Source organism: Rissa tridactyla, chromosome 5, assembly GCF_028500815.1.
Source record: "Rissa tridactyla isolate bRisTri1 chromosome 5, bRisTri1.patW.cur.20221130, whole genome shotgun sequence".
NCBI lineage: Eukaryota > Metazoa > Chordata > Aves > Charadriiformes > Laridae > Rissa > Rissa tridactyla.
Genome location: NC_071470.1, coordinates 64,284,311 through 64,304,409, shown reverse-complemented (window position 1 = coordinate 64,304,409; position 20,099 = coordinate 64,284,311). Strand labels below are relative to the sequence as shown.

The following is a 20,099-nucleotide window of genomic DNA, read 5'->3' as shown; positions in this document are numbered from 1 at the left end:
TGTCAGAAGGACACCTTTTATCCTTTCCTGCAGATACAGATGGCCCTTTTGCAATACAAAGGAATCTGTATGGAGGCCGAGGTAGCTTCTTTTCCAGAAAAATTACGAAGTTGAGATGTGCCTTTAAACTGGACAAATACTTTCTTCTTGCACATATTTGATAGTTTTTAACGCAAAACAACACAGAAAAAAAGTACTTGCTCACAACAAGTAAGAGTATTTTATAAGAAGGTATCCCCCAAGACAGACAGGCACTTACAGAGTCTGTCAGATCTTAAATGCTATAGCAGCAACTAAAACCGGCTATAATCGTCCTTCAGACACGAGCTAAACATCTCTCGGAATCATCACAAAGCAGGATATTAAAAAAAACACTGTTAGCTGCTAGCACATTAATCCCTTTTTAATGTCACACATGAAAGGACTTAAGTGTTCCCAAATCACTTCATGAAGTTTTTCCCAGTCTGGCGAAATGCTTAGATGTAAGTGTAAATTTAGGCGTATGAGTAGTCTCCCTGAAAATTCATGTTATATAGCATATGATCATATTGTTTGCTTGATGGAAACACTATATTAGGCCAGTGCAACAACCCTGGGAAAAGAAAGGAGTTAGTTACTGGAAATAAATGCAAGCTAAAACCACAGAAAACAGCCAAAGGGCATGAGAACCAGTAGAATCATTCCTGCTAATGAGATGAGAAAGGAGGAACTCCACCAGCTTACCTGTTTATGCCAAGTTTAAATACGCTTGAGTAGAAGTCACAAATACCATCCCTCTGCATGTGGAATGAATATATTTAATAAAATAATTCTAGAAAGGTAATACACTTGTGATTGCACAATGTAAGAGTAATTTATCAGAAAATAGCATCTGTGATTTTTGTAACAGGATTACTTACTTTCCCCTTTCAACTGCCAAGGCATCTATTTCATCAAAGAAAAGAATTGAAGGAGACACCGCTCTGGCTTTCCTGAAGATCTAGAAAAACAACAATGAAATACGCGGTTTTGAGGGATGGAAAATTTTTTATAGAATGCTATCACCCCCTGCACACCTCAAAGGCTACAGAGCATCACAGAACAGACATAAGCCTTGTCATCTTTCTTTTTTGTTTTTAAAAACAGACCTTTTAGAAGTTATTCATGATGCTGCGTGATGTTGGCTTATAGTGAAAGCTGCTACCTGGATCCCAGATTTGACGTCCATCACTAGGCCAATGCAGGAGGAAGTTAACCAACACAAAATATCCCTTTTGCTTTTTTCTTTTCTTTTTTAAACTTAAACTAGGAGTCTTTCTGGAAACTTTAAAGGTAACGTCTAAGCAGAGAAGAATTTGCCAAGAAAGCTTAACATATAACATTATGTATAGCTTGCCCTTTCTCACCTCTCTCACTGCTCGTTCAGACTCACCAACATATTTATTCATCAGCTCAGGTCCCTACAAAATTAAAAAAAAAAAAAAAAAAGGTTAAAAAGCATGTTACATTTACATACAAAATGACCGAGACAATCTACCAGTGCTACATCACTGATGCTCTGTTACAAGAAATTTTGATAATTTGTCATTTGCAAGTCTTATTTGCGCATTTTGAGACTTACCTTCTACCTGTAACAAGTTTTCCTCCACTTGTTACAGCATTGTGCATGCATGTAACTTTGCCTGTAGGTTAGTGCTCTCATCATTATATTTTCCTAGTACTTTCTTGAGAAATGGAATTAACCAAAAAAATAAACATTTTGGGGTGCTTAAAAGTTGTCTCAACAACAGCAACAAGGGGGCTGCAAATCAGCCAGAAAGATGAATTACAGAAAAGCATTTACTTGCGCTCTCGTCATGCATCCTGTCTAGCCAAGCACCAAAACAGTGACTTAAACCGATGTCTAACAGCGCTTCTTTGAACTTGACAGTCTACAGGTCCAGAAAGAAGAAGCTGCCATAAGCAGCACACCTGAAACCCATCCACGAGGCACAACATCCCCAGTGAGAAAGCTGTTCAGTGTCTTAGCTCATTCGCATTCCTTCTCCTCTCTGCCGAGACTGCCAAGCACAACTATTAGTGCCAGCTGCCGCAGTGCCTGTTTATACTCACAGCCCTGTCCACTAGAAACAGACCGGGGACCGCAGGGTCAACATTCAAGTCTTGAACAAGTACTTACAATTATAAATATAAAACAATAGAGAATTCTTAGTGTATTTTCTGTTCTGCTATATCCTGTAGGATAGGCTGCTTAAATAATGCTTTCTAATGGGACTAAGACTCTCATGGGATTGGTAATGACTTATTGACTTCAGCCTGGTTTGCATCAACATTGACCTGCATCCACAACTAATGATGATTATCCCCTGCACTGAACAAAAAGAGCCAGTGGCTTCAATCTGTTTTCCAGGGAACAGGTGTCCTTATAATTTCACCAGCAGAAACCACATCCTTCTTCACAGTCAGAAAACTGAACAACCTTCCTATGCTTCACAGCTCCAAGTACCTACAGGTAACACTCAGCTCAGAGCAGTAAGGCAGCTTTAAATAGCGGGTATGCTAGAAATAAGAATGTGTGGCAGATGCACGTTTATACATTGGCAGTGACAGAGCTTCTGTTACAACCCCTCTTTGAATGGGATGGTCTGGACTTTCTACCCAGATCGGTAGAATGCAGATTCATTAGTCTAAAAATGCAGGTTTTTGCAGTTTCCCCTCTCCGCACTTATTTCACTCTTACAATAATAGTCAATGCACTGACTTTGCCCCAATACTGGCACCACTGGAAAGTACCTGAGCATATGTATGGGAAAAACATATACTCTGAAAAGAAAAGCACAAGTTATTTGATATCAGCAAAGAATCCAGGCTATGCCACTATTTTTATTTATTTATTTTCAAAGAGTTGTCCATTATCCAAAGGACCAGGTGAGATAACTGCAGTAGCCAGACCTAGTGTAGCACACAGGTAAAGGCAATCATATAAGGGTTGGAAGAAGAGCACTGTGTGCCTTTTCTGTAGGAAATGTAAATGATGCAATTAGCATTGCTTCCTTTCATCAACATCCACCCTTAAAGCAACTGCTGCTGTAGCTACAGTTAAAGTGTCACCTGCGGGCTTTCAATAACTTCAAAAATCTGAGTCTGTTGGATACTTGCATGGAAACAGAATTATTCAAACACATAATTGAAGCATGTAAGAAAGAAAGAGAGAAGGAAAAAAACAAGGTAAGAGAGAAAAACACAAAGCCTTCTCCTACTATTCACTGTGGACACGGAAGACGAGGAGCATGCAGCAGTTTGTGCAGAACAAGCTCGCAGCTCAAAAAGACAGCACCCAGCTGCTCCAGGCCCTTGCCACTCATCACGTTCAATGCAGATGACAAATACGATAGCATGGGCCTAGCAAATCCTAACGGAACAAGAGCACGCTCTTCTCTTTCTCTTTAGCTTTCTGTTAAACCGAGCTGACACACTGAGAAACCTCTGCGGATTCTACCAACAATTACAGATTTCTTTTACTAACTTTTACTTGAAGCCTGTGGACCTTCGCTTTCATGCCCTTATTCTCGTAAGTAATCTTCATTCACGTCAGTATTCTCATGGAAACCAACGTCATATATGTCAGTGCCAATAGTGCACTCCTCTAGTATGACACAACATCAAATAGCCTGACATTTTCTTTTCTTTCGTCTGAGCAAAAAAATACTTAAAACCAAAACTACTCTCTTTGAGCTTTAAGGTACAATATAATTTCAGATGCTTGGAGTTTTATTTTTAATTAAGCATTAAAATATGATCAAGGCAACATCAAAGCAATAAATACTGTTTAAAATGTTTCCAAAAAGAATTATTTTGAATGCATGGTTTTGCTGTAAGCTTTGACAGGATGTTTTTCTCCATTTTTCTCTCGATTAAGCAGCAACTCCAGGTGAACGCATTCATGACCTCTTCATGGAGAATTTTCATAAAGATTTGAAGGTCTCCTAGTTCACGACTCACGTGCAATACCAAAACTGCCGTTCAGAACCATGGTTTTTCTTGCAAGCAGCTTGGAACTCTTATACATGACAATAAAGGAAAAGACACCAAAGTAAGAGAAAGCACTCACAGAAGAGGAGGAATTGGTATACATTTCATCTCATGCAAACACTTAAAACCACAACACAAAAACTAGAAATGTTCAAAGAGGTTGGATGTGGAAACTGAACTGGCCTAGCTCTGGTCCCACCTGAGCTGAACCTCTGCCTTACTCTGTCTGCAAATGGGCTGTCCTTTAGCCAAGACTGATGGCAGCTCTTTCAAAAGACAGATCTGCATGACAGGCAGTCTACAGGCCACCACAAAGTCACCTGCTGACAGCTGACATGGTTTCCAACTTTCACAAAGCTCACCTTCTCTTTTTAGGAAGCTTGCTTTGAAGTTGGAGGCCACTCAAGAAATACCAGAAGGGTGAGGTTTTTTTATTTTTCAATGCTTTTCTAATGCTTTAAAAATCAAATGAGATGAGCCCAACTTAGTCCACAAGTCGACATTTGTTGAAACATCATGTTTGGCCCAGAGGTGAGCATAATGACTCCTTTAAAAGCTGTTTATAGCTGCTGATATACTGACCAAGAGTGCTAGTAACAAATGGTCCGCTTTAATGATGCATAGCTCTGTTCTCTTCTGCAACATGCCACCTTCCATATGAAGGGACGTGGAGAAATAAAACCTGTTCTTTCTGGTCATTTGCCCAGTGACTCCAAAACCAGCATAAGATTTGGAGCAGGAAATTGGCAGAAGTAGCTGTAGCTTAGCCATGCATATAAGCATACCATTTGTGAGCTACAATCCAGACTAACAGTATAAAATCTGCCAATTCAGTCCCACTGTATACTGCTCAGTTTTGTTTATTCAGCCTCAAAGTAGAGAGTTTCCAGGTATGGTCTGTTTAAAGACCACCCCATCCTTGTTTACAAGATACTTTCCCCCTGTATCATGAAACCTTCCACTTGTTTATGGTCTGGATTGGGTGTGGATTTTTATCTGCTGGGTTTTTTTTATTATTTTTAAATAAAAAAGCAAGGAAAAAAAAGGAAAATTCCTTACATGTAAAATATTATCAGAATAAGCTCTTGAAAGATTAACTGCACAAAAGAAAACCCCTGTATACAGGCTGCAACGTGACATAAGCTTGTGCACACATGGTTAAGCCAGAAGTTCTCAAAGTGTTTTCAAACTGCAAGAGGAACATCTGGTATCCCTGAAGTTAAAGAGTACCAGTAATTTTTCTAAGCAGTACTTAAAACCACTTGCAGATTTTTTCCACCTGAAAATACTGGCGTAGTGACTTTTAACTGATAGGAAATTTAGTCGGTGACATGCCTGTATAAATAATTTTTTTACTATTTTGACAATCAGGTAAATTATGCACTTGTGCTTGTTGAGCCAGACGGACATGGCTCCAGATCGCTCCGGCACAGAGCTCTGTCTGCTCTCTTCAAAAATACTGCCATAACCTCACATGCAGGTTCTGGACTCTAACACAGACACACTAAAACTATGTTAGCCATAGAATACGACTATTTTTTTTTTTTTTAAATCAAATTAATTAGAGAATTTATGTCACATCCTACAGATTATTACTCTACAATAGATAATGCACAATTCCTTCTTTGCCATGTTCAAAGTAGAAATGATCAGAGAGACATTAATACTTAATTTCAAATGAAGTGTCTAGAAACTGAGCTCTGTGCTGTGAATCTCAAAAAGAAAAAAAAAAAGAAAAAAAGACAAGGGGTGCCAAAATTAGTTTTCAACTGTTCACAATGTGTACCTAGGGCAATGTTCATTGCCCACACTCACACATCTGCATCCGAGTTAGACATTCACACTAACTGATTTGGACAGACAGACGTCTACATCGCAGATGTGATGCACCGCACTCTGATGTGCTAATTTCTCATCAGCCTGCAGGAGGAGAGTAGACAGCCAGCTCAGAGAAGCAAAGCTTGATCCCACCCCTACCAGTACATCTTTCATGGAGTTAAACCCAGCATTTTGGCTTACTTTTTTTTTTTTTTAAATTCTTTCCAGTTCCATGACAATGCAGGTGAGATGATCTACTATAACAACATTAAGTGATTTGGGAGAGACTCAGAAATTACTTTTTATACTGTAATCTCAACAGCAAAATGCTATCCCATCCCTACCACAGTCAAACCAAAGCAACATCTGACTCGGGCTGGTTGCAGGAAAGAGAGTTAACAAGATAAACAGTGAGACTTCCTTTATTTTAACAGTAAGGCTATTTCTAATGCAAAGGTTGTACATGTGTGATTTGGTAATTGGTTACGCTACGTAGAAAAATATTTGCTCAGAAAACTCATTATATTTGCTTGTTAAGAGTAAAGCCTACTTCTCTGTCAATGCTGTTTAATGATTTAATCAGCATTACACCCAGCTTCTCAGCCCAAGTAAACTGCAGGCTGAGCACTGTGCACCATTTTAATCGCTTCCTCTCCCTCTGCCCTGCATTCCAGAGGACCTTAAAAACTTGCTGACACCTGTCTGGTGTTTTAAAAACCTCACTTTCAACAGGTGCTTGTGGCCTCCGAAGTATATAAGGTTGGCAAAAAAACTGTCATCCTCAATCCTTGCAGTGAAGTTGCCAAAAGCATTGTAATCAAACTGCGAAGGCAAATATAATATCCACTTTTCTTTATTGGCATGCCTCAGAAGTCACTTGTTTGCCATCTGCCTTGATTAGCAAACTTTAACAACAACTGTCTGAGGCTTCTTTATAGAATACAGAAGCCACTATTTGTAGCGTGGAGTGAACTGACTGGAAACATTGAATTAAATTCGCTGCATGCACCAGTGCCTTTGGAAAGGGCCGTCTTCAGCACTGGGGCATAGCTGCCACTCAAATTTGCCAGGATTCTGCATGCTTACGAAATGCCGCACCAGCACAGGCACAGCAGTATCAAGTCAGAGGTTTATTATTGTGACAGAGTTGAAGTAGATCTAAAAGCAACCCATCCCGCTCACCTGCCTCGTCCACAGAGAAATCCCTTTGCAAGTCATTCCCATTCACCACGGACTTTCAGCATCCATTCCTATTCACAGAATCACAGAATGATAGGGGTTGGAAGGGACCTCTGGGGATCATCTAGTCCAAGCCCCCTGCCAGAACAGGGTCACCCAGAGCAGGTTGCACAGGAACGCGTCCAGGCGGGTTTTGAATGTCTCCAGAGATGGAGACTCCACCACCTCTCTGGGCAGCCTGTTCCAGTGCTCTGCCACCCTCAAAGTAAAGACATTCCTCCTCACGTTGAGATGGAACTTCCTATGCTCAAGTTTGTGCCCGTTGCCTCTTGTCCTTTTACTGGGCACCACTGAAAAGAGCCTGACCCCATCCTCCTGACATCCATCCTTTAAGGATTTATAAGTGTTGATAAGATCCCTCCTCAATCTTCTTTCTTCCAGACTGAAAAGACCCAAGTCCCTCAGCCTTTCTTCATAAGAGAGATGTTCTAGTCCCCTAATCATCTTCGTAGCCCTACTACCACTTTTAGCTACAGGCTAAACAGCTGCCATCCGCTATGCTGCCTAGGACCAGGCTTGGCACCATCAGGGCAGTATCCACGTGGGATCAAAAATTACACAGCAACATGACACAAAATTAGCCATCCACGCTGCAAAACCTATTCGGCTGCTGACACTTCAGCCCTCCAGCAGCACCCCATTCTGCAATTGCTACTTTTACTAGATCCCGATTGCTGACAAAGCCTGGGCAACTTGAAGAGAGAGAGAAACTAAGTGCTAATAAAAATTAATCTTACAAAGTAACTGAGAAGAGACAAGGAAAGGACCTTTGAATCATTTTCTGCCGACACGTTCACTTTTGGGAAGCTTGTGGTAAGAATGGATGAATGCCTTATTTTATTTTTAGACGAGTAAAACATACAGATACCTTCAAGATTAAAAGAGTTCATTAAAGTATCTCAAACTGTTATTCTTTGTAAAAAACATTAAACAAATTTTTCAACTACAGTTAGTTTCACTACCTGCTAATTAACTAACAAGTTACCGTAAATGTGTTACTATGGATCTTTTTGGAAATTTTATCAAATGTTTGCCAGAGTTTCTCATAAAACCACAATGCTTCCTCATTTATTGTCCTAAATGTTTTGCTTAGCTAGTCACAGCCACCAACCTTTCTTATTTCATGCTTCTGCTTACTGAAATCCCCATCAGAAGGCTAAACTACCTCCCCAAAAATTCAGTGACCGTTCTTCCCAAAGCAAAACAGTCGGCCTTTCCGAGCCTCATGAATCTGTTTGAGCTGCCACAGCCAAGAGCTGAAGGGAAAAGCAGAGGAAACTTCAGTTGGAAAATATTTTGACGTAACTGAGCCAGACGACAAACTAAGCTTAAGCACATGTCAAGCACGGGGAGTGGTACAACAGCATCAGCAGGGCAATACAGGAAGTTAAATCAAGCCAAGGTAAAGTCAGAGCTCTGAGAACAGTGTATATTTTTGTAATTACTGCTAATTGAACAAAGAAAAGATTCTTTCAGCCCAAGCTCTTAAGTAACAACAAATAAAATGTCTAACCTTTGGGTTTTTTTCCACACCATGCCTGGAGCTCCTAATCATTGCAAATAATATTTTAGAGCAGTATAGTACACATAATCTTTACCATTGGTTTGCTCGGTGTTAACGTCCTTAAACACTACTTACTGTCACAGGTGGGTTTGGGTTGGTTTTTTTTGTTTGTTTGTTTTGCTTTGTTTTTTTAAGTATCACTTCATCATGTTTACAGTTTACAACAATTAGTGTGTCTCAGCTGAATTCCAAGGGGTTTCACTTTTGGAGGTCTAAATTTTCTGAAAATTTAAGCTGGTTTTTTTTGTCACTATCACTAAGTGAGTTTTTGCCTTACTTTTGATTTTAAACAGACAAATATTAAAAAGGTAAGCAGCAAAAGGAAAAATGATGCTTCCAAAACCAGTACAAGCATACAGAAGTTACATAATTTTTCTTGTTATTTATTTTGTAAACTCAGGTAATCTGCCTGTTGGACAGAAAACAGAACTCAAAGTCCCCAGTTGATATAATCCTGAGCACAAGCCTCCTGAAATTAGCAGAAAGTCTCCCTCTGCTTTTAGCAGAGTAAGTAGAAGTTTCCTCCAAAAATATTCTTATAATATCACCATAAAATCTTAGTGGTATAATCAGCACATATATCAAAAAAGCAGCCAGTCAAAGCTGACCCTAAGTGCAGGAACTGTCAAAACAGTACAGAGAGATACCCACCACATAAACAGTCAAAAGAAGGGAAAAAAGCCCCCAGAAATAACACAGTGCCAAAGGGTTTCATTATCTTCATGTTCAGTTTCAGAAAGCTAGATGACTTCGAAAGCAAAAATGTCACAGAGACAATTGTGTATAACAAAGAGGTGTCATCAGCCTGGCAGAAGCTGAAAATTATATCCCCCATCCTATTAATATTGATAGGTCCGATATCTGTATAAAATTTTCTTTTCCTATTAGTAAAAGGAATGCATAAAATACATTTCAGAAGAAAATTACAAGTTTTGGCGTCAGCACAAAAGGAGTATGAAGAAGCACAAAAGTGCATAGAAGCCTGACTGAAATAAGAATTCAACCCGGTCAAAAAGTATTAATAAATATAAGTCAAGACTGATGTTCTGTCCTGAAGAATGAAAAAATTATCCTAATTCATCCCTTCACAAAGTCTTATACTTGCTTGTATCCAAGACTGCAAAACACTGAAAATTCTAGGAAGTTGAGAACAATTTAGTTGTCTTTTTGGAACAGAGATTTGGGAGAGGGGAATAATCAAGTTGACCACTAAAACCTTGAGAAGCCTCAATGGTGCAAGAGATTTAGAAATAGGGGTGGTGGGAGGGAGCAGGAAGAGCCATCCCCACCTCCTCTCCAGTAAATTTAGCGGACATATTGTATTAGAGACAAAGAAAGTCAAGCAAAAGAATAAAAACAAACAATTTCCCTTAGGAATTATATGCAAGATTGCTTTTTAAAACCAACCAACCACTTTTCTCTGGAAAAGGAAAAGGTCACCGATCTTGGTGAAAATACAGCTATAAAAAGTTTTGGCCAAATATCAAAGAGCGTGTTTACAAAAGGGCCACATTCATTGTAACACTAACCATTCAAATTTCACAATAGATTTCAGGAGAGAACAGGATGCAACGTCAAACATCTGTTATCACGTTATTTTCTTCAGCTCCTCTGCCCAGAAATTACATCTAGACTTTGCCCATCTCCCAAATCTTATTAGAGGCAAGTCAGACACGGGCTGGAGGCTGCGCGGTTTTGACCATCCTTCATACAGCATTATGACAACCAGCCATGCCCAAGACACGTGGAAATGTCACTTTTTAACAGATTACATATAACCTAGCTAAAGTACCTCATTTAACAGAGCCAGCTGTCCAAACTGCACAGGCATTGCATAGGCACATCTGGAAAACAGCGCAAAGCTTTCCTGAAGCCAGGCTGGGGCAGGGGCGATACCTGCTGCACTCAAGCAGGACAGCCAACTTCGGTAAGTTGAGCACATTCAGCACTTCTTGAGGGAGCTGGACTTACTGTGCCCATGTATCTTAAATGTAGCGTGCAGATATAACAGGTCTATCTTCCAAAAAATCACTGGACCAAGCAAGCACTGCATGTAACGTGCTCAATTTCCTCTCAGGTTTCAGACACAGGGAGAGAAGGCATCCAGCAGCAGGCTCCCATAGTTAGGGCTATTCCCCCTGTCTGCAGTCCGTTCCTGAGAAGGACCCAAGAACCTGAGCCACCTGAACTATCCTGAAAGGGTACGTGTATCCTACTGGCTATACAGCAGACACTTTTCATCAAAATTACTTATTTTGGGCCGAAGAGACTGGAAAGAAAATGCAAGTCTGAAAAGTAAATTATCAAGAAACACAATTCCATTTCAAAAAGCCTGATATTAGTTCCAGGGACGGATATTTGAGACATAACGCAGAGAACGGGATAATTAATAGGACTATAAGCAAGAAAAGAAAAATCCCCTCTCTCAAAAAAAAAAAAAAAAAAAAACAAAACCAAAAAACCACACCCAAATAAAAAAAACCCACATATTCATCTACTTCAGATTTATTGCAGGAACACATGCAGTGGAAATTAATTCATGCCTGTTGTGCTTTAAGAAATGCTACAGACAATGATGTTTAACACATTTAGTACATGATGGATGTTGCCTTTTCTGTCCAGGAAGCAAATGTGAAGTTAGAGAAAGTGGGCTACGTTCCCTTCCTGGAGTCAACATATCCAAGGCTGGACATGCGCCAGAGATGTGCTTCTTGAAACATCTGTACATTGAATATTCGACCAGTTCCAGACCAAGGGATTTTAAACCAACAGGGAATAAAAGGCAGTTTCTCCAAGCCAGCCACTTCTGCCGCAGCTTGTCAATGACAGGGGGGTTTGCACCACCAGAACTCCACCACGAAGAAACGCTGCATTACTGTACAAAAGCATTTCATATCAGTGCACCTTCGGATACCTCTTTTTCAGCATCTGACACCTTTTACTTTTGGACAATTAACTGCATCAGTACAAATGTCTGATGTAGCTATGACTGATGAATACAGGATAGCAACAACATTCATTTTTAACTGGGTTTTGTTTTGGGTTGTGTTGGGTTGGTTGGTTTGGTTTTTTTTCACACTGCTACCTTTTTTCCCCACCCTCTCAGGCATCACTGCTTTGGGCAAGACAAAGAGGAATGTTTTCTTTTAAGCAGTGCAGGAGGAAAAGGTTACCTTGTTTACCAGTAACTCTGAAATACAAAGAACTACTTTGTCCTTATGGAAGAGGCAGTAAAGGTAGTGTTTCTTAAGGGCTGAGGTTTCCAAGGCTGCTCTTGTTGATGTGACCGTGACCCAGAGGCACGTCTGCAACAGCGGGAAGCACAGGCAACGAAGGGCTGCTGGCTTCAGGGTCAGCACAACGCCCTCTGCTCCCAGAGAGGACGGGATCCAGAGCTACAGCTACAGTGGGCCTGAAAGGATCAGCAGAGGAGGAAGCTGTGCAGAAACTAACAACACGGAGGGCTTTGTGAGTAAAGAGATGGTCAACTGACAAGAGTACGTGATCTTACTGCTGAGGAGGAGATACTTTTAAAATACTTAAACAAATGTTTTTTCTTGCACTTCATTAGCATTCTGACACAGCTGCAAGACTACCCCATGTGGAATCACTCTGCTATCTTTTTTTTTCCCCTTCCTATGCGTTGAAGCTCAGTATTATTAAATAAGTTCCATTCATGTGTTTTCCATACAACCCACAGTAATCAATTACACTGATTCATAGGCATTGAAATCCAAAATTTTTCTATACTTAAAGTGTTTCTTAATGCTGAGAGAATATCCTACTTATCCAAGAGTAATCCAGATGTAACTGTTTTTGCAAACTTTCTAAAAACTGATGTGATGAAGTAGAACTATTTCGCCTGAAAAAAGGCAAACAGGGCAAGAAAAATCTGTAATGAAAAATTAACAGCAAGATAAAAAAAAAGTTACTTCCTTGAGGAATGAAAAGGAATGTAAGAGATGAGATGATAACATTTCCATGCAAGCAAGTAATTATTACAGTAAGAAGGGCTACCCACAATCCAGAGGTGTATTTCATTTATACTGCTTCAAGAACTTAATTGTTTCCATTTTTAAAACAATTTTAAATAATGCCAATACTTAAGATGTCACTACACAGCTTACCCACCCATCCAACGTATAATTTCTGTGCTGTGAGAAAATAAATAGGTTTTTTTTTAAGCATACAAGAAAGCACTAGTCCTTTTCATAAAACACAAACCTTACTTGATATTTACAAGGTGTTTGCTGTATAGTATATGACGATCAGAAACACTAAGAGTCACTGGATTCTAGCACTGGAAATTGGTAAATTATCAACAGTTACACAGGAGTTAAGAAAATGTTAACACTAAATGACCTACCTTCACTGCCAAAAAGTTGAGGCCACTTTCATGAGCCAAAGCTTTTGCTATCATTGTTTTTGAGCACCCAGGAGGTCCGTAAAGCAGCACACCTTTGGGAGGCTGGATCCCCATTCGGATGAAGGAGTCGGGATGTTTGAGAGGCCATTCAACTGCCTGCTTCAATTTCAGCTTGACGTCTTCTAGTCCTCCTATGTCTGACCAAGATACCTGCAAAGCAGACCATTTTGCTAAATGCAGACAATGGAGCAAAACTATTAAAAAAGGAAACAAAAATGCTCTATAGAATGTGTACTGGTTATTTCTTGAAGTTGTTTTTAATGAGTCATTTCTTCAAAAAGCTTTTTTTAAACAAGAAGCGATTATTAATAAAGTCACAAAAAGTAAAAGTGGATTAGACTTGCTTTATGCTGGAGGATGTAGGTAAAATGTTTTGTATCTACTTCAACAAAACATAGAAAAATAACAAAATCACAGCATGATCATACAGGCAGCAACACCTTCTGTGATCACTAGCAAAGTCACAACTCAGTTCTCTTGGTTTTTTTAATGTGATGCTGATGCAGAATTTGTAAATTACTATGATGTTTTCTCTGAAGAAAAGTGCTGTATGAGCTCAAGCTGGTTTTATTTTTAGCTGCAGAGGAAGGCCCTGTTCCCAGCTGTATAATCCCACCAAGCTGAAGAGGACTGAGTGTTAGAAGTTTCGGGGGTTCCTCCACTTGCCAATACTATCACTCCCATATAGGACTTGGGCACTGGAGATTTGACTAGAAACAAACAATCCTCCAAACAGACAAGTGTCTACAGAAAACAAAAACCACACAAAAAAGCAACACTCAAAACCAACTGCAGTTAAACTTGCTCTGCTAAAGACACGAGACAGGCTTGTCAGGCACACATCGGGACAAAAATAATACGTCCTACCCAAAATAGCAGACAGACCTAAACCTGCTACACCTCTCCCCACATCACTCTCAACAAGCCTGAGACTTTTCCCCACATCCCCCAGCCTGTTCTTTGTCCTGTCACCATCCATTCCCGTCCACTTCAATATTAAACATGTCAAGACACACCTAAATCAAATGATCTTCTGCCTTAAAACACTCTTCCAAAAATTTACTAGACATAAATCACCCTTCAGCTCTGGAAAGTCAGCCACACTTGAAAGGCAAGCAGAGTATTACTAAAAGGCAATGTATCGCTTTTCTCCTGACTTGAAAACTGGTGTCACTCCTGGCTCGCCCCTGTTGCTGTTTTCCTGATACCAGTACACAGAGTGGAAACTAAAAGTAGAAAGTCCCTGAAAAAGGCAACTCAGTCTACTACTGAAGTGGAAGAAAAAGAGCATTTGGATGTGGTGCAAGCACTTTTGTGTAAGTCCAAGCAAACTGCAAAGCAAATAAAACCCCTGAATTGTCAGTCTTTGACATAGAAGAAAATTACAAAGACAGTAGAGAGCAAACAGCAAGGATCAATACGCACGGGTCAACCCCTCAGAAATACTCTGAGTTTAAAGGCTAACTGGGAGGTGAAGAGCTGCCGATCTGCTGCCTGCAGAACATCATCTCTCTCACACCAGGAATATGTTACAGGAACTCCAGGGAAAAAAAAAAATATAAAATTCTTTTTCTTAGTGACCAGCAGCTTCTAGTTTTTAAATAATTACTTTATAAGCCTGGGGAAGTATGAAATGCATAGAGTTGATCACCATTGCCTACCAAGAAGGATCTGAGAAGAGGGATCTGACAAATGCAGGATTCCCTTATGGAAAAAAAAAGAAAAACATAAAGGAAACAAATTCAGTAAAGGTCAGAGTGAAGACTGAATCAGACACAGCAGAGTATCCCAGCAGCAGGAGAAGGAAAGGCACCTCAGTTAAATGCTTAAAGGTAAGAAGAATCCTCCCTTCCCACCTGAGTTTTCACAATAAAAGACAGAAATCCACCTGCAGTGGTTATATTAAAAAATATGTATTATATAATAATATTAGTGTATATTAATAATATTAATATAATTATTAATATATATTAAAAATACGCATTACCTATCTCTACAGCCCTTAATTCTACCTAGCAGCTCTGTGAACTGCATAGAACTAAATCTGGCACTTTGAAACAACTTTTTCTTAGGAAAGACGACATATAAGGTTGTTCTCATTTTTCAGTATCAATCCATGCTAGGTAAAGCATGGACTAGTCATTCCTATCATCATGTCTTTCTAGCTAGACAAAGATTTTGACAAACACGAACAAGAACTTCTTAAAATTAATCAAACCATCAGGAATTCCGTATAACTTTCAGCAACAGAAGGCAAAATCCATTAGCAGTACTTCACACAAATACAAAAAGCCAGGGAGCAAACACCTAAACGTTATTTTTACCCTCTGGCAAATATTCAGACTGTTTGCACAAGTCTTTTGAGGCATTATTCAAATGATTTTTCAGATCCACTACATGTCATTTAACGTCAACACAAATGATAGAATGGTACAGATAAGGTAAAGTACGGCCACCTTACATGAAGGTTGTTTTCAGTAATTTGGAGACTTATTCTGATTTAAAATCAGGAAGGGGAGGAAAGGGAAATAACTACGTCACAACATACAAACAGGAACACTAAATGTGAGCTTGCCCAGTATGAGTTAAAAAAATAAAATAATTAACCAGTCAAAAATTCAGTTAACTTATTTAGAATTTCTAGAATACAAGATGTAGAATTCAAGCAGCAATGGTTTTAAAAGCAGAAATAGCTACTAAATAGCTACCTTCACATTCTGGTCAAGTCTTACACAAAACATGTATTTTTTTCCTTATTTCAAAAGGATATAGATAAACGGGGGGGAGGGGGGGGCGAACAGTCCAACAACAAGAAAACACTCAGAAGAAAGAATTTAGATTCATACAAGCTTAGAAGGTAGGTGGATTGGTTTTGCACACAAATCCTCAGTAACTTCCCAACTGCAATTAACACAAATTCTTGTGCGCACATTGGGACAGCTAGCTACGCTTCTTTTACCTGCACATGAACTCAAAGGAAAGGTCTTGCACCATAAGCAATGAAGTGTGATATTCTGTCACTGTGGAAATGGTTTTACAGACTAGCCTTGGGGCTGAGCTTACACGTACAAAAGACAGTGCTCTGCTACAGCGCGTGAGACACCAAGATTTCATTACTGCCATAGGCTTTAGCTCTCCCCAGGTCAGAGCTCAGAATACAGCAGAGCAGCAACTCCCCAGAGGTTGTTAAGCAGCGGCAATAAAGAAATAAAGCAGACATGCAAAGGATGTCTCATCCAGAACCTTTTGGCTGCAAAGACACAAATCTGAGTGTTGAATTACAGTAAAGGGAGTGAAACAGGGAAGCAAAACCCATAGCACTCTACAAAAATTTCAGGAAGACCCATAGGAGAGGGAGGAACAGCAACTACAGTGCAACTCTCCGAAGAGCTGAAGTATTAACTTCCTGATTTATAACGTGCATCCCCTCTCTCCTAAATCCCTGCTGCAGAAAAAGTAAAAAGTAGTCTTCTAAAAAGGTTGTAACACATAGCAAAGTTCAAGAAAGTTTCTGTAAAAATGGAAAACAAGATGCTATGTGGAACCAGGCAGCAAGAACTTTGCATTTGTCTTGGTCACAGCCAATGCACACGGCAATCCTGACACAAGTCAAAGGACAAAATAACATGGAAAAGACAACAGCCAAAAAAAGCACATGGTGACACTTCTGCCTCCAACAGCTCCACCTGCACACAATCTTGCTTTCTGTTTGCCACCCCAAACTCAGTTCATTTTCGCTGTTTTCCCCATCAGTAATTTTGAATATGCCTGGAATTAAAAAAAAAAGCTCAATTTCTGTCAGCTACAAAACCCCTAATAATTAGTTTGTCATAGAGCACTTTTCAGAAGAAGACTGCAAAGCATTCTACAAGGGTTATCAAATGTCCTCAGACACCAAGAAGTCACTTGCTTGAGGCCATACAAACAAGTTACTTCTATCTCCTTGTTCTTTAGCTGCTACCCCAAGTATACGCATAACAAGGTTTTTCCAAGTTTTAAATAAGACAAAAAACTGCAACAGAGCAGTTTAGCATAGTAGCCTTCTGAACAGCCAAGCAAATAGCGCTCAATTCTAGGACCTAAAAAGCAAAGACTGATTTGAAGACTAAGTTTTCTTTACAGCCTACTCAAAGTTCCACAGATTTCAGAGAACAAGCTCTGTGTTGATGAAACAGTTTGGGGTTCATGATAAAACAAGTAATTATTTTTGTTCAGTATCAGAGGTGATACCAGCTTCAAAAAAAAAAACCACCAGCTGCCCAGAAATGGCAAAGGTGTCATGATGATAAGGGAAGAAGCCCTTCAACAAAATTGATTTACTTGTGGATTTGTTTAGAAGTTACTTTGAACTTTCTCACTCAAATGACACGTGGCTACTGCAAAGCCATGAAATATGAAAAAACCCACCATCTGAAAAATAGAAAGTTAAAAAGCACAAAAGTCTCAGTTTAATTCAGCATGTACATCAATGGTTTCACTTGTAACTAACTGCATAGCCCAGAAGTTCCATCCACGCCAAGGGGGCTGCCAAGTGAATAATATATCTGCAATAAACAGCAAAAAACCTGATATTATTAATGTAGCTCAGACTTCTGTCTTCTCTTTGGAAAAAAATCTCATAGCTGATCATTTATTTAGTGTTTGAAGTTATTTTTAGCAAGGATTTTTTTAAATGACAAACAGTGTTAAGGTCAGACTTCAAAACATGAAGGAATGTAACCCCTGATTTTCTAACAAATTTCCCCACACAATTAACTGTCTAGCTGGATAGCTTCTGGGGCAAGGAGCGCAGGGGAAGAAAAGTCTATCCTTCCAGGCAGAAAGTATCTGGACATTAATCAATACAGGATGATTTCACAAAATACTACGCACAAAGATACCTTAGCCAGGAAAAAAACCAAAACTAAACTAAAACACAAGTTTCAGGCTTCTTGAAGAAAGCTGGACTCCTATCTGGTTCATTGTTTCTTTTTTGTTTCCCACACACCCAGTTATAATTTTTACATCTTTATAAGAATGTAACAAAAGGCGTAAGTAAGGCAGTTTCTGTTGGTATAAATTACTGCAGAGCACATAACTAACCTGTCACAATACACTCTGGCCAAGAGCCAACTAAGTCAAGTGTTGAATGGGTAAGTGGCCCGAGTCCATGGACTGAATGCACTGTATTGAAAAGAGGGGTGAATTAGTAAACAGGAAGAACTTCTTGTAGAAATGAGGAATATTAGCATCAGTTCTGTGGCAAGCAAGTAATTTTAAGGTTTCCCACAGGTGTTGCAGGAGTAGAAATTCATGCATAGCAATATTAAACAGCAAAGTGTTCTAGGGCACGACATCATCGATACAAGATGATGCAACTAATTAACGGCTCTGCAATCGCATTCATTTGGCTTCTTAGATACTTGGTTTCAGTACTTACACATCCCATTAATTGCAAACATTAGCACAATCACACACGCAGCTTCAACCAGAGCAGCTAAATACACAACTTTAATCAGAGAAGCAAAAATAAGTCCGTAAAATTAGATTAAGACATATGAAAAAATCATTACTAGAAACATACAACAAAATGTTGCATACTCTTCTTTGGAGGAAAAAACAGTATCCAAGGGATTAGAAGCTGCATTACATTTTCTGCTACAATCTGTATTCCAAACAAGAAATCAACCATGTACATTCTGTGGATAACAATACATTAAATGCTAAGTGACTGGCATTCAGACACTAACAATCAGGTGAGAAAAAGACATACTTATTTGCTAATAAATAGCAAATTACACTAACCTAAGTTTGATAACAATGATAAATACATTTTTTTTATTTCTTTTTGCTTGTGCGTATCTCTCAACCACACAGTGTCCAAATTTTTTAAAATAGCTACACTATCCTAAAGTACATCAATGAGTTTCAGACGTTTGCAAGCATTCCTGCACCATATCCCACACCCCAAGCAAGCAGCCCTAACCAGGGGGCTCCAGTTTGGATTCCTGTTGCACTGCCATCCCACCCACCTTGCCACAGCATAACCAAGTGCCTTCAACTAACCCATGGACTTGAGCTGACTTAGGACACTTCCCCACCTCAAATACAAATGGTAACAGAGTAATGACCCTTGAGAGTGGTGTTCCTAGTGTTACAATGCTGGATTTACACTGTGACTTTCATGGACAGCTTGTCAGTGTTTCCAGCTATTCAGGCTGCTTCTGAGCATGGCACAGGTACCTTTATTTTGGTAAAGTGATAGCTCTGCAGCCCAAAATAATGGTTAAACTGAATTCCAGCACCTCCTTTGGTAGGTGATGTGGGAGGATACCAAATCTGTTGCATACGGTACTTTAGATTCCATTTTAAACTCACCCCAGGCACCAAGCAGATGGCCTGAAATTTACCCTACATCTTCACAGAATATGCATTATTTTGTAAAAAGGCAGGTCCTGCCAGCACAAAAGGAATCTGCGCTACGATGTGGCCTTCCCTTCAATGGAGGAATGAATTTCAGTAGTATTCCAGTGACTCAGATGGCGTTTAACAAATAAGAACAAGTGACAATGAAGGAAGCCACTGGCAGGATGGTTTAGTGGACAACAGGAGCCTGAGTAGTAGGTTGCCCTGGATTCAGAACAGGTTTTCTGCAGTACCTCGAGCCCTGCTTCTATCTGTCTTTACTGTGCTGTTTAGCAGCACTCCATCTGGCTCCAAATGGGCTGGTATGTCTAAAAGGGATAATGACGTGAGCCCAAGAGCCAGTAGCACAATAAGCAACGAGAGAATTAGTAACTCTGGGTCTCAGCAGAACTAATTAGCCCTTGCGGATATTGATGCCACTACACCATTTCTAGGAAAAGCTGTCTGGGGCCAGCCCAGGCATTTCCACCCAGCACTTCACTGCACAGCGTGGACTCTTAACAAGCCAAGTGCGATATCCGAGCTGGCTGCGCGCAGCATCCTGTTCACAGATTTTATTTCCCATTCCTATAGTTTGGGAATACGGGTCTACAGTTGTGCAATCTAATTCCCAGATGACTCATCATCGTGCAATGA

At 39.7% G+C, this 20,099-nt stretch overlaps 1 protein-coding gene across 1 annotated transcript in view; it reads right to left on the bottom strand.

The window, feature by feature from the left end:
* The window catches only part of SPATA5 (spermatogenesis associated 5), a 196,483-nt gene that overhangs the window by 148,001 nt on the left and 28,383 nt on the right, over nucleotides 1-20,099 (bottom strand). The window contains 3 exon segments of the mRNA XM_054203512.1: nucleotides 900-979; nucleotides 1,386-1,439; nucleotides 12,999-13,208. Of these exon segments, the coding sequence (XP_054059487.1) occupies nucleotides 900-979; nucleotides 1,386-1,439; nucleotides 12,999-13,208 (344 nt within the window).